General features: G+C 38.5%; 2 protein-coding genes across 5 annotated transcripts; both read right to left on the minus strand.

The window, feature by feature from the left end:
* Positions 1-1,318: 1,318 nt before the first annotated feature.
* LOC140794503 (transmembrane 9 superfamily member 11-like) lies at positions 1,319-3,882 on the minus strand. The gene has a single exon (XM_073146584.1). It carries the CDS (start codon positions 3,579-3,581, stop codon positions 1,602-1,604), a length of 1,980 nt encoding a protein of 659 aa, XP_073002685.1. The 5' UTR covers positions 3,582-3,882; the 3' UTR covers positions 1,319-1,601.
* Positions 3,883-4,967: 1,085 nt separating this feature from the next.
* On the minus strand, positions 4,968-10,955 carry LOC140793358 (uncharacterized). Of its 4 annotated transcripts, XM_073144796.1 has the most exons (4): positions 10,407-10,939; positions 9,444-9,508; positions 7,741-7,802; positions 4,968-5,632 (listed from the first exon to the last, which is right to left on the minus strand). In XM_073144796.1, exons 3-4 carry the CDS (start codon positions 7,750-7,752, stop codon positions 5,150-5,152), a joined length of 495 nt encoding a protein of 164 aa, XP_073000897.1. In that variant the 5' UTR covers positions 7,753-7,802; positions 9,444-9,508; positions 10,407-10,939; the 3' UTR covers positions 4,968-5,149. The 4 variants fall into 4 exon arrangements, with proteins under 4 accessions (XP_073000897.1, XP_073000895.1, XP_073000893.1 ...); XM_073144794.1 differs by lacking the exon at positions 9,444-9,508 and having other exon boundaries at positions 10,407-10,955; XM_073144792.1 differs by lacking the exon at positions 9,444-9,508 and having other exon boundaries at positions 4,968-5,686; positions 10,407-10,952.
* Positions 10,956-23,063: the final 12,108 nt, after the last annotated feature.

Consider the following 23,063-nt stretch of genomic DNA (forward strand, 5'->3'; position numbering starts at 1 on the left):
TTCCGATGGCCGCTAAGGTTAGTAAGCCTTAGGATGGATGAAACAAACATGGACGAAATCAGGTTTATATAGAGATTGACCTCTCTATTTGTGTATGAATTATGAAAGCATCTCAATCCTCTACTATAGGACACTTGCCCTTTTGATCCTTTTGGGGAAGAGTGAGGCAAGTGATGGTTAGGAAACTAATCCACAACCATAGCCAAGCTCAGAAGACTTGGAAGAACTCCTCCTGCGAAGACAGATCTAGAGTGAGCATTCTACGAATGCTAGCTCTATTCCAGGAGAGATGTCTAACAAGTATACATCTTTTAGTTTCATGAGCATACATTTATACTACGTAGCCTTATCGAGCTAAGCTATGTTCGAACGATCATTCAAATCAAGTTGATCACAGCTTATTCTAGCTACGTTCGAGCAGCTCGATTATTTTGACAAACCTAGCTCATACATGGTGAGCATCTAGTAGCAGATTCACAAGACTATTTGGTCGATGAAATACCCTGTACTAATATAGTTCATCACAAACTCTATAGAATCCGATGGTCAAACAATGACGCAGATAGGTTGCTCAAGTTCTCAGTCCCGGCTTCCCCAGTTCAAATCACTGACAAATAATTCAATAAACACTATAAATTTCTCTCTCCTAATCCAACGGTTCAAATTAAATAATAGTAAGTAAAATTTACTAAAATTAATCGGAGGTATTGGTCATATTAACCATAAGTACCTGTCATTCTTTTAATTTGTAGGAGTATATTAGTTGGCACTCCTTTGGCCAGTCAGAAAATAAAAAAATTCATTAACACCCTCACTTTTTTTTTCATGTTTTCTAGTTTACGTCCTAAATTTTTACTATTTACAATTTGGTCCCTACCTTTTTAGGAACAAAAGAGGTCCTACTGTCAGATTTGTTTGGTACAACGTAAACTTATTCTGATTTACACCCCCTATTTTCAAGTCATATATGTAAATTAACTTATATACCCTTTAATTTATCAATGAATGAATTTTCTTTAATAAATAATTGGTTTGTATCGAATCATTCCTCCCCTATTAATACATGAAAGCACGACATGGGAACCAATCAAAGCTTGGTCAACAAACACAAGTTTTAAGATTTTTCACATGCAAATGCTTAAAACTAGCAATTTTCAATTCTCATAGTACTAGAGTTTTATATACTTAAACTTAGATCCAGAAGTTGACCAAAGAGAGATCTTTAAGGCATCATTGTTCACTGAATGAAAGAGGTTCCTTTCAAATTTCAGAGTGCATTATGTATAATAGATTTGCTCAAGAATAAATTGCAGCAAAGTAAAAGATAGAAAGAGAATCCCAAATTTTCATTGTAATAAGTAATAACCGAGACGAATTCGAGAAAATGAACTTCTACGGGGGAAAAATATTGCTTCTGAAAAAGTTTTGACGTAAACATACATAGCTAACTACCCTTGAATCATAACAACTCAAAGGAGAAATTATTTTGTAGCAAGTATCATATGGCAAAAGTGAACTAAGAATTAATAAAACAAGTTATACTCACTAGTATCTTCCAACATTGTTTCCGGTTCAGAAATGCTCCTTGTTGCAGTGGTACCTCAATCAAGCTTCACTGAGGAGAAGAGGTAGTGAACGAAGCAGAAGGAAGAAATGAATCCAACAGTGCCAGTCGCAAGCATAATGGCCAGAGCCATGAAGAGTGAGTAGCCAAGATAGAGAATAGCTGACACTGGTCCACTCAAACTCTTGAGATCAAACACAAGATAGTTGATAGAGTACAAGAAGATGTATATGGCCACAGACCCAGATGAGAAGAAGGCTTTCCACCACCACCTCCAATCCTCAACACAGAGGTGCATGTAAGTGAGAACCAGCGAAACCTCAGCGCAGACAACAACGAGAAGGATCAACACGATAAAGAGGAAGCCGAAGACATAGTAGACGCGGCCCATCCACAAGCTAGACATGATAAAGAAGAGCTCAATGAAGAGAGTTCCGAATGGTAGAGTGCCGGCACTGAGAACCAGCAACCAAGATGGGTATTTCTGCACCGGGATTTCGCGGGGAATTTGGTTTGTTCTAACAGGGTACTCAATGTGAGGTGCCTTAGCACCAAGTAATCCGCCCACAAGTGTAAGGGGCACAGAGATGCAGAACCAAAGCAGAAGCAGCACAATGAACAGAGTAAAGGGAATGGCCCCTGTGCTCTGGCTATGCCAGAGAAGGAAATTTAGAGTAGTCAAGATCAGAAAGGCTATACCGGGGAAGAAGCACGCGACACGCCAAGCAACCGTCTTCCAACCGGAAGAATCCCCACACCTCAAAGTCTTCCAAATCCTCACCGCGGCATAACCGGCCACGCTACCGAGAAGCATATAGAAGAACAGCATCCCAGTAACAAGGGTCCCCCTTGACGCTGGCGACATGAAGCCAAGCGCGGCAAATAAGATGGTCACAATTGCCATGCAAAGAATCTGCACCCCGTCCCCGATCAAAACGCAAAGCAGCACTGGATTGGCCGGTATGCGGAAGACATCTCCGACGACAAGCTTCCATCCTGAGAGCTCCTCATTCATCTGAGCCTGCGCCTCCTTATCAAACTCCTCATACCGCGTCAAATCCCGCCGCACCGTCCTCAGCAATATCACGAGCACAATGCCGGCAAGAAAAGCTATGACCATAAGCGAATTGAGTATAGAGAACCAGTGAACCTTCGCCCCCTCCATCTTCAAATACACGTCCCACCGCGACGGCCACTTGATGTCGCTCTCAACAAACTCCACGTCGTACGTGAAGACAACGGGCTGGTTCTCCTTCAGCGCCATCGAAACGATGGTAGGATCACATTCGATTCTTTTAGGCATTTCATCAAACATCCTGAGGCCCTTCGCCGCCGCCACATCGTGCCGCACACTACACGGCACGACCTCGAACCCGACCACCATGTACCCCTTCTGTGCCGCCTTCCCCGGAGGGATCGTCTCGGAGTCTCCGAACGCCATCACAGCGACCATGTTGGTCTCTTCATACTCGTGAACTAAAACACGAAACTTGAGGTGGTTAAAGATGTAGTACTCATCCCCGAGGTGAGCCCCAAGTGGGTATCCGGTCGATTTGAGCCCAGAGGCATTGCCTTTATTCGAATATCGAATCGCCGGGAGGTTCTCGAGGAGGAGATTGACCTGGTACTCCTCGTCAATGCGCTTCTTGAAGAGATCCAAATCCTGGGCGGTGAACGGATTGGAACGGCAAAGGAAGAGGGAGGAGTCGTTGGAGAGCATGTGGAACTGGTACGGGGAGTTCTCGATGCGGTCACCCATGAGGAGCTCCCCGAGGTTCTCGGCGCTCTGCGTGATGCCATCGGGAGGGAGGCAGAAGGGGAGGGTGTAGTAGTTGAAAGGGATCTCGGTTTCGACGGAGGTGAGGGAGTTGACTTTGGCGAAGAAGGGGTCGTTAGGGAGGTGCTTGTGGGGGTAGCTTCCGGGGAGGTAGAAGGAATGGGTGGGCAAAGGGAGGAGGAGTTGGAGAACGAGGAAGGAGAGGAAGACCAAGATGGGTTTTTGATGTAAGGAAGACATGGATGGGGTTTTGGAGGGACAGACCAAGACGAGGAAATGGTGAGATCTTTCGGTGGTTGTTTGGTTGGATTTAGAAGGGTTTGAGACTGTTCATGGTGGGGAATTGGAGAGGTGGAGAGGTGGAGAGGAGAGGAGTTGAGGAGAGGAAGAAGGTGAGAAGCCAACGAAGGAGAGGAGGGATTTTATAATATTAAATCTCTCTCTCTCTCTCTCTCTCTCTCTCTCTCTCTCTCTCTCTCTCTCTCTCTCTCTCATCTCTATGTAATGTAGTTGACTCGTTGTTAGATTCTTGAGAAACTTGAGAATTGAGATTGATGTGAGGGAATGAGTTGGGCCAAAGAGAAACACCACTAGGAGAGTAAGGTCTGCTTGAGTGCACCCCACGTTTAATAATTGAATTGAATATAAAATTGAAAGTAATTTATTTTTGGGTAAATTACAAATTGCCTCCTGTAGATATACTAAAAATTAAAAGAAATTTATTTGTATCACTTTGTCCGTATTATTTTACTAAAGTAAAACCGTTAATTTTTTTGTCAATCCAAACTAACCTAGAATGTATAGATTGCCGTACTTGTATTTATAATATGATTGAAAGAAAAAGAAAGTGATATTAGTAATCTCATTGTTTGATTAAATATGAATTTTTTACTCATATTTATAATATGATTGAAATTTTTTGTTTTGGGAGGTACATTTTGTTAGTTAGATATTAACTAAGATTGGTGCTTATAATCTTAGATTGAAGAAGATAAAAGATGTTAAAAATGCAAAGAAGGGTAATTCTGACATTTTATGATGAGAAAGTTCCCTCTAATACTTTTAAAAAATTTCTTTTGTACTTTTCTCTCTTATTTTGGATGAAAATGTTAGTGATTTTATATTAGTTTAAAGGCAAAATAATATCAAATAAAAATAGTATTTTACAAATCACATGTTACCTATTTTATAATTCACACTCTGTCTTTCACCATTTTGTAATCCGACCCCTCATCTTTCTCTATAATTCTCGTTTAACACCTCGACGTTAATTTGCCTAATCGATATCGTCCAAATTAGAAGAAGCATGTGTAGTTTAGGTATTTAAAAATTATTTCATATATTATAACAAAATATTCTTTTACTGATACTATTTAAATTAACGAAAAGTGTTAAACAAAATAAAGATCAGGTTACAAAAATCTCAAAGACGAAATATAATTACAAAATAGATAAAATATAAAGTATGATTTATAAAATTTCCAAATAAAAATTCAAAGAAAGAGTTTAATTTTAGACATATAGGCACTCTTTGTAATTTCAATCACATGAGTTTTCGAAATTGGCAACTTTGAAAACAGTTTTGTTTAATGGAGATTGCTAAGCTTTCAAATAACAACCACCAGCTAAAAGATCCTCACCATGAAGTAACAAATTTATTATTTTCTCATGACAATGAGTCTAACTAGAAGTAGCTATAAAGATCGAGAAAAATATTAACAAACTATCATAAATCATTACTTTATAATACATTCGACCGATACCTTGTCCAATCTTTTCCAAACCCAGGATAAATCCCATTTTGACGGTCATCCTGGATCCAAACCACTTTGTTGTCTATCAAAACCTTCTAAACTTGCCTCCACTTGTTTAGTGTGGCTTTTATTACCAGCAAGTTGAACACCCAATCCTAGTGACCTGGGACGTATAAGAGCTTTTATGGGATGAACTATTCCTCGGCCATCTTTTCCTAGGCCACCACCTTCAACAAAACCCATCTTAGCCATCACTCTTGAACCAAGTTCTCTAGTATGCATCTCAAAAGCACCAAGCTTTGAAGAGTTCTTCTCATCAACTTTCTCGGATGCGATCGTTCCAGTTGAATCTGCAGCCTGTGTGCCGGTTGCAAAATCAAGTTTCATGGTGCCACAGGAGATGAAAGAGACTGGACGTTTAGCATATGACACATAGTTGTTCTGGTTTCGCTCGTCGCTCTTCTTACCACTTGCTTCACAGTTCTTCATTAACTTCTCTGGAGCACATACACATCTTGCTTGACTGCAAAGTTTTCCCTGGTGAGCAAGATCGACCACAAGGTGAGCATTTGTGATATTTGATGCCAAGAGCTGAAATTCCTAAGAAACTTTGTATATCAGCAAAAAAAGAGAAAATGTTTGTTGACACTTTACATAAAGTAGATTAAAACTTCTTAATTATAATCTGATTGAATCTATCTGCCAGTATATTACACCAATTGGGATCAGTCAAACAAAACAAGGAGCAGAGTAAGCAACTATAGGTGCTTCGAGGTAACTTCACAAGGTGTTCTACCTTACAAAAAAGATGGAACTCAAATAATAGTGTGTATTTCTAGAAATCGGCGAAATGTTGTCTGAAGAAACCAAAACTCACACTTTACCAAGAACACCAGTCTAAAGGGAAAAAATAACTGAAAATTGACAGTCTCAAGTAGTTAACCGGCTGTATGAAGACTCCATTGATGCAATTCTCATATCCAAAAAAGAACAGTATAAGCTACATTAAAAATCTAATAATCTGCCACAATTAATCAACCATTTAGTATTATGACGAAGCCTAGTCAAAAATCAATGAGTGTGATAGACTAACTCATAAGATCTGACATCAACTTATGATTTGTTCAGCTACCACATTACTGAGAAACATTACACCTTTCAACGAACAGGCCACATACAACTGGAGTATTTTTGTAACGAAACTGACTATTTGGGCTTCTGTCCGAAAAAAAAAGAAAGAAAAAAGCCAAAGCTCCTTCAGGACTCAAATGTCATGACACTCTCTGTGCATGGTAGGGAAAAGAAAGATAAAGAAGCAAGAAAGTGGCAGATTTGAGGACATAAAATTCAGTATATAGTTCATCGGGAAAAACAAATGAAGATAAAGGAAGACCAATGTAGTATAAGTAGGAGATCATTACCACTTCAAATCGCATTCTTGCAAGTGAAGATGGTAAGTGTGTTTCTCAGTTCTTGCTGCAGTTACAAATCTGAAAGAAGTATCTATTATTCTAGAACTCATTATTCTGGCCAATTCAAGTTGTCCAGAAAAAGCATATGCACAAACAAATAGCCCTCATTCTTTCTGATGGCCAAAATATGGCAAGTTTCAAAAGCATTAAAGAAGTGTATTCCTTCTTCAAAGTTTGATCCGACGCCTCCAAGCTCTTTCAAGTATAAGGCGGAAAGCAGAACAGAGATCCATAGAGCAGTCCAATATTAAAGATTCAAATTAAAAAGAATGACTTGTTAGTACAAAGTTTCCAATATATAGGGAAATGCTGAACAGTACTGAACTTCAATATAATTCAACCTCGACAAGCATTAACCCTTCCTTTTTTTTGTTTCCCTCCCCCCTCTAGAGCTTCATACATATACAAAATCATCTTCTTACCATCCATTATGTTGTTTCAGGCACTATATATCATAAAAGCCATGTATTCCTCCAATACTCATTAATCACTATGTTTCGACTTTCAACTATACTTCTTATTTACAAACTTAGCCATAGCAGTTCATGATACACATAGATCAACCAGATTTACCTGATACTGATGTAAAGTGTCCCCACAACCTACTTCAACGTAAGTTTGGATTCATTTTCTGGGTCATTGACTTATTTCTACTATTTAAAAAAGTTTTTGACCCGAGATAAGAGAAAGTAGAAACAAAAAGAAGAATAAATAGAAGATTCAGTGAGCAATTTATGCTGACAAATGAAATAGAGAAAAACCAGAAATTTGATATATCAAATAAGATTTAGCTAGATTAATCTGTAACAACGTATAATAATCAGAAAAGGCCCTCAATAAACTTTGAAATTTAATATATATTTCTGTTATTTTCAATCTTCTGTTGATCATAAATGTTTTAAAGAAAGAAAGAAATTGTTTTAAACCACAAAGAGTATTTTAAGCTGCTAATTGACAAGTATATTCTAAAACATCCTCATGCATTCCAAATCAGTTAATTAATTGATAAACAACTATGACATACACATCTAGATCTAACCTGTATATAAAAATAAAGTAAATAAGTGGTTCTACTAGTGACTCATGACTTATTTTATTGATGAAACTTATAGTATCATGGTACTTGAGCTAAGCTGCCCAAATACATTTTTAGAACTCATTTGGCATTGTTACCTTTTCCTGCATGAACCTTGGCAGCGACTTCGTAGATTATAAACTGATTTTATTCGTGGCACCTAGAGAAGCAAAAGAAATGATGATAAGACAACTTGATCGAATAGACATGCAGCCACAATACAAATAACTCTTCACTAAAAAAAGTCCACATTTGTGAAATTTGTAAACTGAGATGACGATCTTAAGAATCTGACAATATTCCACATTTATTGAGTTAATTAATTAGTACATCAATTACTATTTTAATATGTAGAGAAAGGCACCCCAACAACTACTAAACAATAATGACTGAAGTCCTGAAAGCAACTTGAAACAAGCATGACAAAGAATTTTTGCCTTACTTTATATTTTGAAGCCATAGAAATTTAGTTTTGTGTGCTCACATAGAATTGCCAAGTTATCCACCACCTAAATTACATCTCCAGGTTTTTGTGGGGCCATGAAAAATTGTATGGTCAGTCAAATGGTGCCAAAAACAATGAGGGCAATTACAATTGGAGGTCCATGGAAATTAGATGCTACAGTTCAATATTCCAAAAGGTGGTCCTATAAGCCACTATACAGCCCATATAATAGTAATTGAGTGCATAAGAAGCCACACAGGAAATCTCTTTGGGCTTTCCTAAGAATATTATCCCGGTGATGAATCTTAAGTGTAATATGCTTCCAAAACCTATATTACATATTATTAATTGCTTATAATTTTAGTATCAATAAGACAAACAATAGACTATATTATGGTTGGGATGAAGGGATCAACCAATCAACAGCAAAATGTTGCTTAAATCAGGACATAAAAATTACATTTTCAAATAATCCGCCATGAGTATGGCTCTGCTGAAAGAATATGGAACACCATTTTAATCATAGTAAGAGTTCAAAATAGAGTATAGCCACTGTAAAAGAATATGTAAGCCAAAGAACCAACACGGGAACAACCATACGAAAACATTGAATGAAAATTGGACAACATAACAACCTTATTCATCAACATCTACCTCAACTTCTACAAATAAAGACCAAGTTTTCTAAATTCTAAAATAAAAATTAAATTGCTTGGGCAACTGCACTAATTCAACGCTCCACAAACTGCAATGCATTCAACTAAGCATGTAATGTTAATAATACAGAATATTTTGTCAAAGCATTTTGTCCAGGTAAACATGTTCCAAATATTAAAAGACCGGAAAAGAAAAACAAAATCTAGACTCATTTTTCTTCGTTTTAATTGTAGCAATTTAACCCAAAGCAAAATCTGAACCCAAACGTAATATATTTCAGCATATAAAATAACTGAAGTAGCCCAAAACAACTGCCCAAAGTAAAGCTGACAATGTAGGTTGTTATACGGAGCAGTAAATAATGGACCAGCTTATAAAGGCAACGGAAAGAGCAAGTCAAACTAGCACAAGGGAAGAGAAAGGTTTTGAAACTGGAAATATCACACTTCAAACTTTATTATAATTTAAATAAATCAAATCTGGTCTCTCACAGGTATCAGGTGATGAAATTAGAAATAACAGTTGTTTCTTCCGACACGTTACGTCCATATAATTCAGGATAAACGACAAAAGTATAGAAAGATAGTCCTACAATGACCGAGTAAGAAAGACCTTCTTTAAGCCAATTAAAATAGAATATAGAACTTGGAACACGCATAACTAACAGCTTGAGAACTAGACATTTACATCAAATCTTACGTAGTTTCTCTAGTGCTGCCGACAATTTACTGTGCTTAGATACTTTTCGTGTTTCTTCTTTTCACCTAAAGCAAATTGGAACATTACACAAGTCAAATGAAAGGCCAGCACGTGATGAAATTCAGTGATACAGTTTGTCATAATATACATTAAGGCTAACCTTTGATTAAATTACATATCATTCACTACTATCAAAGAGAATAATCCTGTCTATCCCAGCTGAAATTGAGTCAATCACTTGAACTGGATAATACTCTATGCTTCACATATGTCAGCAAATCAAATAGAATTCTGATAGGATCTGTCCAAAACAGTAAATAAAAAAGCCGATGCGCTCCAGTTTCACCACATTATTTGGTAGACGTCTCTTAATTTTAAAGAAAGTAATCAATTCTCTGGATACAGAGCAATTAGTTAGCTACAGCTCTCTTATTTGTTATTGCCCCTTTCTGACAAAAAAACAGTTCAATTGCTGAACATGGGCAATGAGCTTAAGCCATTTACCATCACCTGCTCCACTACAGAAGTAAGATCTAGCAATTCAGCAATTATCATCAAGGTAACTATCAAGAAAGATGTGGAAGTCTTGAATGTCAATAACAAATATAAAAAAAATGTGACATCTTGGTATAATATGTGAAAGTCAGAGAGAACAAGACAGCGTGGCACACTGGCACAAATCAAGCTCATGACTTGGACTTCACAAATCAAGGACTAGACCTATTGGATCTTTGCATTGTAAAAATATTTTATAATAATTCTAATCGTCAAAGTATTCTAGGTCAAAAGATGACCAGTTCAAAAGTTGTACAGACAATTATTCGTCATTTTAAGTATATATCAGGATTGCAATCTAAATCTGAAGATCTACTACTGATAAATTGCCAACCCATAGCAGTGTCCTTTATGCACTTATAAAAGAAAAGAGAGATACTTGGAAGTTGCTAATACCACGAACATTACCATGCCTACGCCTCTTTCTTCTCCAAGCTTTTCGACGATCCGAGATCAGCAACACACCATCCGATGGCAAGTTACCAGCATCTTCTAAGCTATCCGTTACTTTCCCCACCTCATTCTTCTCCAATTCATCCTTCTCCGAAGAATTTATACTTGCAATCTCTTCCAACTTCTTACCCGATTCATCCAAATTCTCACTCGCCAGCCGCTCGGCGCTCATCAGCTCAACTCTACCACCAACTCCTTCCATGTAATCCTCCGCCACCACGTCGTCGATGTCAGTATTGGAACGGCTCCTCTTCCTCTTCGTACTCTTCGTTTTCTTCGTTATCTTCGTCGACAAAAAATTCCTCAGCTTCCACTAATCAATTTGCAAAGATAAGTCTTCGATCTCGTCCTCTTCCACCTTCCTCTCGCGGTACGAAACCCAAACCCCACAACTCCGAGCAAATTTGGAGACCTAATCACCGGTTCTAAGCGTAGGCGGTGGCGGTGGCGGTGGCGGTGGCGGGAGAGGAGGACGTTATCTTATGACACCTCTTTTATTTTAATAATTTTATATAACTGGCACGGATTTTTTTCTTTATAATTCCCAATTGCGATAAAAAAAAGCAACGAGATTATGTTCTTAATTTGAATGATTACCCGATTTAATTAGACATTAAAAATAGATTAGTGCCTGATGCGGGAAAAGATGGGTTCTCTGTTGAGTGGAACATTAATTTTATTTAATTAATCCTAATTATTCTACCCTCACTAATTTAACACACACTTTTTAAATTTTTTTTATTATTTACGTATGCTCTCTAAACTAAGAAAAATATTTATAAATACCCCTTTAAATTAAAAAAAAAGTTACTATACGAAATTCTAAATTAAAATATTTTTTTTTTTGGATCAGGAGGTGTATATGGTTAAGAAAAATTGAGTGTATGCAGAAAATGGTAATAGTTTAAAATGTCTAATAAAATTATTTCATCACTAATAATAGTAATTTATTAATCTTTAGAGATTATAACAAAATAGCTTGATGATACATAGACAAAATTTCCGCATAAGCTTTTAACACTTAACCTATTTTATATAGCACTATAAATAAAAAAAATATAATATTAAGAAAATTTATAGGAAAGCTTCACAAGAACAAGGAGCCACAAACTCGTTAGGCTAAATGATCGAAAATTACTAACTAATATAGAAAAGAAAACAAACACGTAAATATGCAACAGGAATTAAACAAAAAGAATAAAAAATAAAACGTCCACAAAAGAGACGAAGCTAAATATAATCAACAACATGGTGGTCGGGAGGTGAAAGCAATAGGCAGCAACGAGAAAAAAGCCGACGGATTTATACGCTGGCAAGCTACAAAGCAATGAGCAGGAGAACTTAAAATATCATAATTATTATTAATGTCAAATTATATTTGAACCTCTATAATTTATTTGATTTTTGTTTAACTATATGCTTCAAACTTAAGCGTTTAATCATTAGTATCTTACAATCCTTATAATTTATAATTATATTTAGCTCTTATTATGGTTAATACTCTATTAAATAGGTATTTAATATTTATACTTTCACCCTATATTTTACTTTTATTATTTTAAAATATTCTGAGTTATTTAAGTAGCTAATGACAAAATAGAGAATATTCAATCTCTTTCAAAAAAGATAAAAAAATATAAATAAAGCGTTACCATATATCCATTTTTTGATATTAAGATTAATTCGCTTTTATAATTTTACCCTTCTATTCACTCTCTTGACTTGGAGGAGTATTATGGTCATTATATATATATATATAGTAGAGTTATTTTATCTATATGATAACTCTAGGTTATCTAGATTAATGATGTATTGCTTTATAAACAATAAAAGAAAAATGTACACATAAAGCCCCCGCCCGGCATGTGCATGCCCACGTGCCCACACGGCACGCGCGGTGGACGCGACAGGACGAGTGGGACCCGTCACGCATAGATACTCCTGTGCACATAAAATCATGACATCATCAAATAAAACCTACTAATCTATTCATGATTATATAATCCATCACGAAATAAATCATACTAATAACCAAATAAACCTGTTAACATAAAAATATCCAAGTCCACAATAATATACACTAGACTACTACATAATCTGGCAGGATCCACACAGGCCACAACAAACTATCAAGATACAATTAAAACAACTAATACAAGAGTACACTATGATTCGACCTGTATTATACAAATCATCGTCTAATACAAATGAGTACAAATATCAAATACTAGTACAACTCAATTTCTATATAAACTATCATCTATACCATCTCACATTTATAGCTCACCTCATCATTGCTCTAAAATATCTTCTCAAGATATCTCAAGTCGCTATCACGTACCACATATCTTAGGGGTTAGAAAAGAAATAAGAGAGTCATGAGCAAAAGACTCAGTGAATAGACCTTACTCCGAATCAGTGATGCCAAATAGAGAATAAATCTTGTACTGAATCATATGAATCAGAAAGAACATCATGTCATGAATGAGTATATGAATGTTCCTCAATAATACATAAATGAAAAATAGATAACATATCATGACTGATAAATTGTATAATCCTCGACAATGAATAAACAAATCTCTATGTTATACTATCATCATAACTCTCTCTCAAATATGACATATAATGCATGCCAATCATGACGATATTATGATATCAAATGCAACCATATATGATGTATATTGACTACTCGATAATTAGGTAATCAAATGATAATGAAATCATATGCATTTTTTAACATCTTAGTCATCAATATCAGCTCTATATGTCATCATCACACTAGACCACTGTGCACAGTCCACACCCGGTACCCGGTCTTAACATCATGTCTGAAGGCTCAGAGCATACTCCGCCACCCGCAAGAGTATGTCAAATATAACCATACCCCGCCACCCGCTAGGGTATCAACATCCATCCAGACCGGGTACCCACATAGTTGATAGAAACCTCGTGAGGATAACTCGCCACATATGCCCTAGCGAGCGGCATGTGTCCGAATGTTTGCTGCGCACACAAATAAACGATCTCAGACGTAAGGCCAACAAAATCGCGACTATGTCGAGCGATCAATCATCTCCAGGCATGCCCTAACCCTCGCGCCCACTCGGGTATCTTCACGCTTTCTATCAACTATCTTATCAATCACATTTCATATTTTCCTTCTAAATGACAAATCATATGCATATATCTAGTACGATAATAAGTCAATGTATAACAGGAATTTAGGTGGAATATGAATCAAGAGAAAATGATGCAATGTAGTCTCCAACTGTATCGTCAACACATGCATACTCATGCTAATCTATTACATGCATACTCATGCTACAGATCAACTCGGTATACAATCATAACAGTAGAATCATCTCTAATCATATATATATATATCACCAATGTACTCATATTTCAGATCAGCATAATCAAATGCATGATAAAATATACTCGACTGTAATCATGTTTAGATAAAATCATATAATCATGCTGGAGGCCAAAATATGCATGTACATAATATATAATATAACATATGAGAAAGACGTCTAGGGGATAAAACTACTCATAGTCTGATTAGAAGACCCAATATATGTATCCCTCACGTCCATCGATCAATCATCACAAATCACTAGCAAGGTCTACGGGGTCTCAAATAAGGGGGTTGGGATCTGAAAATGTTTAAGTAATATAAAGTTAGTTATTTATCCAATTACGATCCGTTTGTGTAACATATAATGATTTATTAGGTTTAGAATTTCTTCTTTTATTTTTATTAAATAATTTGATTTACATCATATGTTCAATTATAATAATATTAATATGTTATTATTCTAATTGTAGATTTATTTATAAAATTATAGTTTGCTAATTATATATTAAGTATATAATAGTAAATCTCTTTTGATTAAAAAAATAGTAAAAGAGCTACATGTACAATGATATAATTTAAGATACATGTACACATATTATATATTATACTTTAATTATTTTGTCACAACTATTCTTACTAAACAAATTCATTCTTTTATATCTCTGAATACTTCTGGACATATACTAAGCCTTATAATCACAGCCATAGCACAACAGAAAGAAGTGACGATGAATTTGAATTATCTTACTCGATTCTTTGTCCAAATCCACTTCAGTTCAATCAACCAACTTTATTTTCATTTAGAAATGATGAGAGATATCCAACAATAGAATCAGCAGACATCCAAAGGACATCAAACGAGCAAAATTGATCCTATATCTTACAGTGTGATATGATAAAAAGAAGTCTCTATACAATTAATCAACCACTATCTATAATTAGAACCTTAGATTTAAAAAAAGACTATTTAGTTTACATAAATTATTAAAAATGATTTAAAGACTATCTAATATTATAGTACAATGAAATATTTTATTTTATGTGAGATAAAAAATTATTGATATTATTTTAGCCTCACTTAAAAAATGGGCTACTTTTATCATTTAAATATGCTGATTAACTTTAATAACAATTTATTAGAAATATTTGTTAAAAATTAACCATAATGAAAATTCTGAAAGAGTAAAAAAATTGGTAACAATTCTAATATTTAAAAAAAATATAGTGGTAATTATGATATTTTGAAAAAATTTACTGGAAATTACATAATAAAAGTCTCTTTTGTTTTGTTAGCCGAAGGCACCTCTGATTAGTTTTCCTAAGAAATATATTTACCAAATAGTGAATCAAATAATGCATCATATTTTTTTATTTTAGCAATAGTATTTTTAGATTTACTCATATTTATAATAACAGTAATAATTAATTCTATTTGATATGATATAAAGTAAAAATAAAGGAAAAAATTATTTTAATAGTTTCTGATTTGACTTACATAGATTGATGATAGAGATAATAAATGAATTAAAATAAGAGTTATTTATGCAAAACTAGACTAGGTTATAATAATATGTTTAAAAGAGATATAAGATGAGTGATAAATTATAATAAAATATTTAAGAGAAAATTAGTAATTAGGTTAGTATTATGGTATAAGATATAATTCTGATAAATAATATATATATATATATATTAGAATATTGTTATTTTGTTATTTAGCTATTATTCTAAAATAAAATATTATAGTCTAAAATAAAGAATTGTGATAATAATAGTTTTTATTTGTTATATTTTAGAATAAAGCATTTTTCAATCGGGTGGAGCCAAATTTAAGCTTTCGCTCATATCATATCTTTGCTAGTAACTATTTTGGCCAGTTCATTTTAGTGCTCATAGCTAAAGCGATTGCTCTACCGGAACTGCTGATCGCACTCGCAATCATAGTTTTCCCACCCTATCATTTTCTCTAATTCGCTGCTGATGATCAACTCTATTAAATGGGTTCATAAACTATCCCGGTTTATTATTGCCTCCTCGGTGGAGAATTGCCAACTCATGATTGACTTGTAAATACTGTTTAAATTATGGGTTCAAATGTAAATGGGACAGGGCCACGGTGGTTAAGTAATTTAATCTATTTTTTTAAAACAAAATGCCCACGTAATATACTTATAAACACCAAAATCCTACGTCATGTCCCCTTCTTTGTCTTTGCCACGTCATCAAAGAGAGTGACATGCTATCTGGGAGGGAGCACTTAACTTGCTGACGTGGCTGGCTTGGAAAAACATATTTATTTAGTTGGAAATTAATGGAGTGTTTGATAGAATTAAAACTACAGAGTAATTAAATTCTCTTATTTAATTTTATTTTTAAGTAAGTATTTAATTCATTTCAAGGACTCCTTTAAGATTCTTCCGGCCCACTACTTTAAAAGACCAAATTACCCTTCCGAATTCTTTTCTCTAGATATTTTTTTTTCGGTTGAGAAAATAACCCTGTAACTGTATGTATACATACAACCTCTATAAATTTAGAATTTATTACTTATTACTCTGAAGTTAGATACATATATAAAAAACCATTTTAAAATTAGAAAATTTAATTATTTACAAAACTCTATATCTTGCTCTCTAATTAATAACCCATCTATTTATCCCACAACAGAGTATGCAAAAATTTCTTCCATAAAAAAAAAGGGTAGATTGGGTATGTGTAGTGAAGATGACTCGATATAGAATTAGTCTTTTTTATCTTAGCTTATAAATTAGCCTTAGAGCTCATAATCTCGAACTAATGTGATTTTTAACTTGTAAATATCACCAAGTAATCAAGGGGGGGAATGCATGTATGTATGTATGTATGTATGTATGTATGTATGTATGTATGTATGTATGTACATATAGGAGGATCAATCACGGGCATCTTCTCCCTGACAAGATCACAACGATAGAGTTTCTGCCACGTGGACAGTTCAGTTATACCGGCTCGGTTAAAAAGCATCGACTTCAGGCCAACGCCGCAAGCTTGGACGCTGAGGGTCATGGTCCTTAACCTCATACAATGGGGGGCATGGTCATTAACCTCATACCTTGATGTATGTCCTTACCAACGGACCTTGGATGCTGGGGGCATGGTCCTTAACCTCATACAATGGCGAGACGACTTCAGGCCAATGCCGCAAGCTTTCACCATTGCCCTGGTATGGATTCAGCTGCACAATCTACCCTAGGAGTATTGAGAGCTAGAATCACTTATCCCGGTTGCCGCATATTTTGGCAAGCCATTAAGAGTCGATGAAACGACACTCGATCACTCCCGAAGCAGATTCGTGAGAGTCTGTGTGGAGGTGGATCTGGGTCAACCATTAAAACAAGTAGTATGGCTGGGTCCGAAAGAGAATAATCTAGAACAAAGGGTAATTTATGAAGGAGTTCCAGTGATCTGCTTCAGCTATGGCCGCATAGGACATGTGTGCGATGAATGTCCAATCACCAGCCAGGCAGGAGGACCGGAGAAGGTGATGGACGACAAGATGATAAAGGTGGCAATGCTGGAAGAGAATCAAAGGTGAGAGACGAGTCCACAGAGGGGAAGGAATACTCCACCTATGGCCCCTGGATGAAAGTGACGAAGAAAGCTAAAGGCATTAGTAGCCATCGGTGAGCGAAGGGACCAAGAGCTCCGGCGAGGGACACACCGCGGGCGACAAGGGCATACAAAGATCAGGCCAATCAGGAGAGGTGGCGTAATGGGGGTAGTAGGTAGGGGCAAAGAAGGTCATGTCAGATCGAGCTATGCTAGGAGGAACTTGGGACACTCAACCTAGGCAAGTGTCAGGAAGCCAAGGAACGATAGGTACCTCGGGTGGTATGCAATAGAACAAAGCTGAGAAAGGGAAACAAGTGCTACATAGGGAGCTACGCACCAAAGGAACCTAGGAGCGAGGCGAACCTTTGACACGGCAGGAGGATACCTAGGGGAAGGAAAAGACTAGGTTACACCGGAAAGGCAACCATATCAACGGGAAAAGGGATGCAGATAAAAATGTATCGCATAATGAAATAATATTAAATGCTGCTGAGGACATGGGGTCACAAAATGACGAAAGTGGGAAGTGGGGTGAGCCCGAGGCCAGATAAGACTTTGATACGACCTCAGTTGGGTTGGAGGATAACATGGCCACCCATTAGCCACGACTTGCATCAATAGATGGGATCACAATTCACTACGGGGATAGACGTAGTCGAAGGGAACGCTTGGCCTACGTAAAAAGTACTAAGAACCCCAATATGAAAATATTCGCCCCATTAGAAGTTTACCCTAAAAGGGTGGTATCGAACGGAGTGACGTCCATAGGGATCAAACCTCCATCCAAGATGCAACAGCTGCTGCCAGAAGAGCACGCCAAGGCGGTGGTGCTGCTCCAGGAGGAAGTGGTTGGCATAGGATCAGAGCGAGAGGAGCAGATGGTTAACAAGGAATGAGCTCTGACGCTGGTGACCTCAACGCCATCAGTAGTGTAGGACAAAATGGAGGTGGATGCTACTATGGAGAAGGACTCGCCGGCCCTAAAGAGGGGGAGGAAAGCCTGAGGTGCTCTCCTCATCGATTAAATTCCGTAGTCATTGATAATGGTTAAGAGCATTATTTGGAACCGTAGAGGAGTCTTGAAGAAGGAGGTGTTGGACAGATGTAGAGACCTGAATCGGGAGCATAATTTAGACATCCTTTGTCAGGTGGAAACTCATGTGGATTGGAACAAGGGTAACATAGTAGCAAAGGCTATGGGATGGCAGTGGTCTCACTTTGCTATCCCGGCGGTGGGTGCTTCTGAGGGGCATCTTGATCCTTTGGAAGTCGAAGATGGGATGGGTGGATGTGGTAGCAGCCTCTAGATATGCTGCCCACATGGTCATCTCTCCAATCAACGGTGGGACTTGGGGGATGACGGTTGTGTACGCTAGCAACAACTTCCCCGAGCAACTTGATTTGTGGAGGGAGCTGACTGCCACTGACATACCAGAAGTACCATGGGTAATGGCGGGAGATTTTAACGCCATCCTTAATACTCAAGAAAGAGGTGTGTTGGCCCAGTTATACTAGGGCCAAAGACTAAAGCCTTTCGCGACTTCGTTCGTCAGGCGGGCCTGTGCGACCTTGGGTTTGAAGGAGTTCCCTTTACCTAGTGTAACAACAGACCAGGGCAGGATCGTATTTGGGTTAGGTTGGATCGGGTCTTATCAAATACCAAACGGTTAGCTACCTTTCCTCACGGCAAGGTAGTACATCTTGACCGATCTGGCTCAGACCATGCACCACTTCTATTACTTGGTGCAAGTGAACACAAGAAGGGTGGGAGACCTTTCCGGTTTGAAGGACTGTGGATGGAGTATGAAGGCTGCAAATGGGTGCTTGATCAGGTTTGGAGCGGGAGTTGTAGAGTAAACCCATCGCATGCATTCACGCACAAGGTTAAGAGCATGCAGAAGGCTCGAAAAGCGTGGAGCAAAGAGGTAGTGAGTTCGGTGGAGATGAGACTGAAGGTGACGCAGCGAACTATTGAAGCCCTATAAGCAAAGGATGCTAGTGCGGGGCTCAATGATGAGGAGTAGGGTATGCTACGAGCCAACTACAACAAAAAGTGTGCACTGAGTCGACAGATCAATTTGAAGTGGCTTCAAAGATCGCGGGTTCAATGGGTGAAGGATGGAGATCGGAATACTAAGTTCTACCACCTTACCGCAACCATCCACTGACAACGAAACTAAGTGGCTGAAATCCAAAAAGATGATGGGCAATGGGTGACTGATCACGAGGGGATTAAAGAATGCTTCCAGCGATACTACCTAGCATTATGGGGTCCGAACGAGTAGGTCGAAGAGGAGGAGGTGGACTGGAACACTATCCCAACCTTGCCGGCCTTGACGGATAGGGAGGCTAATAACTTAGTCACTCCGTTCTCCACGGAGGAGATTTAAGTGGCAGTCTGGAGCCTGCCTCACATAAAGGCTCCGGGCCCGAATGGCCTTCAGGCTGAAGTATTCACAAAATATTGGGAGACCATGGGCTTCCCACGCAATGGGGAGATACGTTCATCACCCTCATTCCAAAGAAGGAAAAACCGGTTGAGATTAAGGACTTCCGACCGATTTCCTTATGTAATACAGCTTACAAGGTGATTGCGAAGCTTCTGGTGGGACGAATGAAACTGCTGTTGTGCAAGCTAATTGGTCCGGAACAGTCGGCCTTCGTGAGCGGCAGGTCAATCCATGATAATATCATTGCGGCACAAGAAATGGCGCATTCGCTGATGCATGATCGAACCTCTGTACCACTGTTGATGGCTAAAATGGATATGGAGAAGGCGTACGATCGGCTATCTTGGCAGGCTATCCTTAAAACCCTCACAGCTATGCATTTCTCGGTGAAATGGATCAAATGGGTGGAGGCGTAAATCACATCGCCAAGATACAGGATCATAGTCAATGGAACTACATCGAAGTGGATAACGCCGCAGAGGGGACTTCGGCAAGGTGACCCTCTGTCGCCTTACCTCTTCATAATCTGCTCCCAAGTCCTAACCTCCTTGCTTAATGCGTGACTTAGTGATGGGCTTCTGGAAGGGTTCAGCTGGAGGACAAGGACCATAGTGCACCTCCTATATGCTGATGATCTCTTGCTGGTGGCCAAAGCCAACAAGGAGAATGTGGAGGAGATGAGGAAAACGTTGGAGCATTACTCGAAGCTAATTAACCAAAAGGTAAACAATGATAAGTCAGAGGTATTCCTACCACCCTAGATGCCTGAGATGGAAAAAATGAGATACTTCGCCTCTTGGACCTCAAGACAGAAAGGATGTCGTTCACATACCTAGGGGTAAAGATCTCGGGGACCCGTATCCCGGTCCGTGGACATCAAGAGCTACTGGAGAGGGTGCGACAGCGCTTGGCTGGCTGGAAACGGAACACACTTTCTCTGGCAGGGAGGATCACGTTGGTGCAATCAACCCTTCTAACCTTACCTTACTATTGGTTGGGGGCAACGTGGATTCCTGACTCCGTCTTGGAGACTATTATAAAGATAGCAAGAGCCTTCATTTGGGAAAAGGGAGAGGGACACGCGGGCTCCATCTTCTCAGCTGGGAGACAATGACCAAGGCAAAGCAGGAGGGAGGAATTGGTCTCCGCTGCTTGTGAATAGTGAAAGTGGCCCTTATGGGCAAGCACGTACTAAGTGTGTTGAGAGACCGCAGAATGCCTTGGGTGAGCATGGTTAGGGCAAAATATGGACCGCTTAATCCATGGGATGGAAAATCGAAGGCAAAGTGCTCCTAGATATGGCGGGCTCTCTGCCAGACGGCGACGAAACTCCATGAAGGGTTTCATAAGAGTATTGGCAACAGACAGAATACTAGCGTCATGGACAAGGCTTGGGTGTCGGGAGTACCTTTCAGTCGGTTGCCACTTGTAATGGACACCGATAGTCTCCGACGATGCCCCTTGGTGGCAGATCTTTTTGTGAACGGTGGGTGGAACGTGCATTAGAGGCTTCCTATGGAAGCTCTTCTGGAACAGAGTGCCGACTCAGGAATATCTTTACAGGCTAAGATGTGGCCCAAGGATGAATTGTGAGATGTGTGGCATATTCCTAGAGACAGGAACCCACCTATTTTATGCGTGCCGCTTCGCGTTAGAGGTGTGGGTCAGTCTGGCGAGAGAGCTTGAGGAGGGGCAGTGGCAGGACTTTAGGGTGGGACCGGAGTGGCTTACTCAAACGTGGAGTATGGACCGGACAAGGGATACAAGGATAAAGACGACGATTACGGCTACAATCTAAGAGATCTGGAAGGCGAGGAACACGATGGTATTCCAAGACAAGCGTTCAGGAGCTTACGCGGTTGCTCACAAGGCTGCGGCTTTAGCACAAGAATACATGCAGGTGGCGGAGGCTGTGAGAAGATCAGTGAACCTCTAGCTACGTGTGCGGTGGGAACGACCTTCGAGGGGCTGGGTCAAGGTAAATATAGACGGATCATTCAAGGTAGGTGAAGGCCAGGGGGGTGCTGGAGTCATCGTCAGAGATTGCGAGGGCAGACTCCTCCATGCAGTAGTAGACCCGACAAAGGGGGACTCTTTGAGCTACTGTGAGATGTGGGCTTTGTTGCTGGGGTTGGAAGTAACCCATGGAAGATGGGAACAGGTGATAGTGGAATCAGATGCTCTAAACCTAATCAAAGTTATCGAAGGGGAGGGCTGCTGTCCTTGGAGGCTGAGAGGGATATCCCAAAGGTGTGTGTCAATGTTGTCTGGTTTTCGTAAGGTTTTGTTTAGGCATACTTACCGGGAGGGTAACAGAGCAGCTGATTGGCTAGCTATGTAGGTAGGAAGTCAACTGTGGGGAACCAGTGGGTTGGGTCAAATAGCCCACCCTCTGAATTAGCAAAAATTCTAGAGTTGGATAGGCTTGGGTGTAGCACCCAAACCCTAAACACGTGTATGGCACGAGCCTACATAGCACGTGCATGGCACCTGACCATTTGGTTAGTTACTGACAATTAAATAAATCTATATCAACATCATAATTTTATCTACAACATCTAAATAAAGAATAACTCAAGTCTAACAGTCAACAGCATATAGATAACCCTACTTGGGCCCCATATAGGCAACAACACATTATCAAGAGCTTTTCACGACTACATATACACAACAATGGTACATACATAATTATACAAGTACAAAATCACCTGCTAAAATATAAGACAAGCATACATACACACTTTGGAGAGTGTCCACTAATACATCAGATAAGATAACTTATCTAGCATCTAACACTAACCACACTCTACTCCTCACTCACCGGCAAGGTCTCTAAGAGAGTATCCTGCTCCACTCGTTCACTTGGGTTGTTGAAAAGGAGAAAACAAAGAGAGTCATGAGCTAAAGGCTTAGTGAATAGACTTTACCATGTATCAGTGAAGTCAAACCGAGAGTAAATCATGTACTGGATAATATGAATCAGAAAGAGCATCATGTCATGAATGAGTATATGAATGTTTCATCAATAATATATAAATAAAAAAATAGATAATATGTCATGACTGATAAATTGTATAATCCTCGACAATGAATAAACAAATCTCTATGTTATACTATCATCATAACTCTCTCTCAAATATGACACGTGATGTATGCCGACCATGACGATGCTATGATATCAAATGCAACCATATATGATGTATATTGACC

This window comes from Typha latifolia, chromosome 8 (genome assembly GCF_019914945.1).
Source record: "Typha latifolia isolate L0001 chromosome 8, TyphaL0001v2, whole genome shotgun sequence".
NCBI lineage: Eukaryota > Viridiplantae > Streptophyta > Magnoliopsida > Poales > Typhaceae > Typha > Typha latifolia.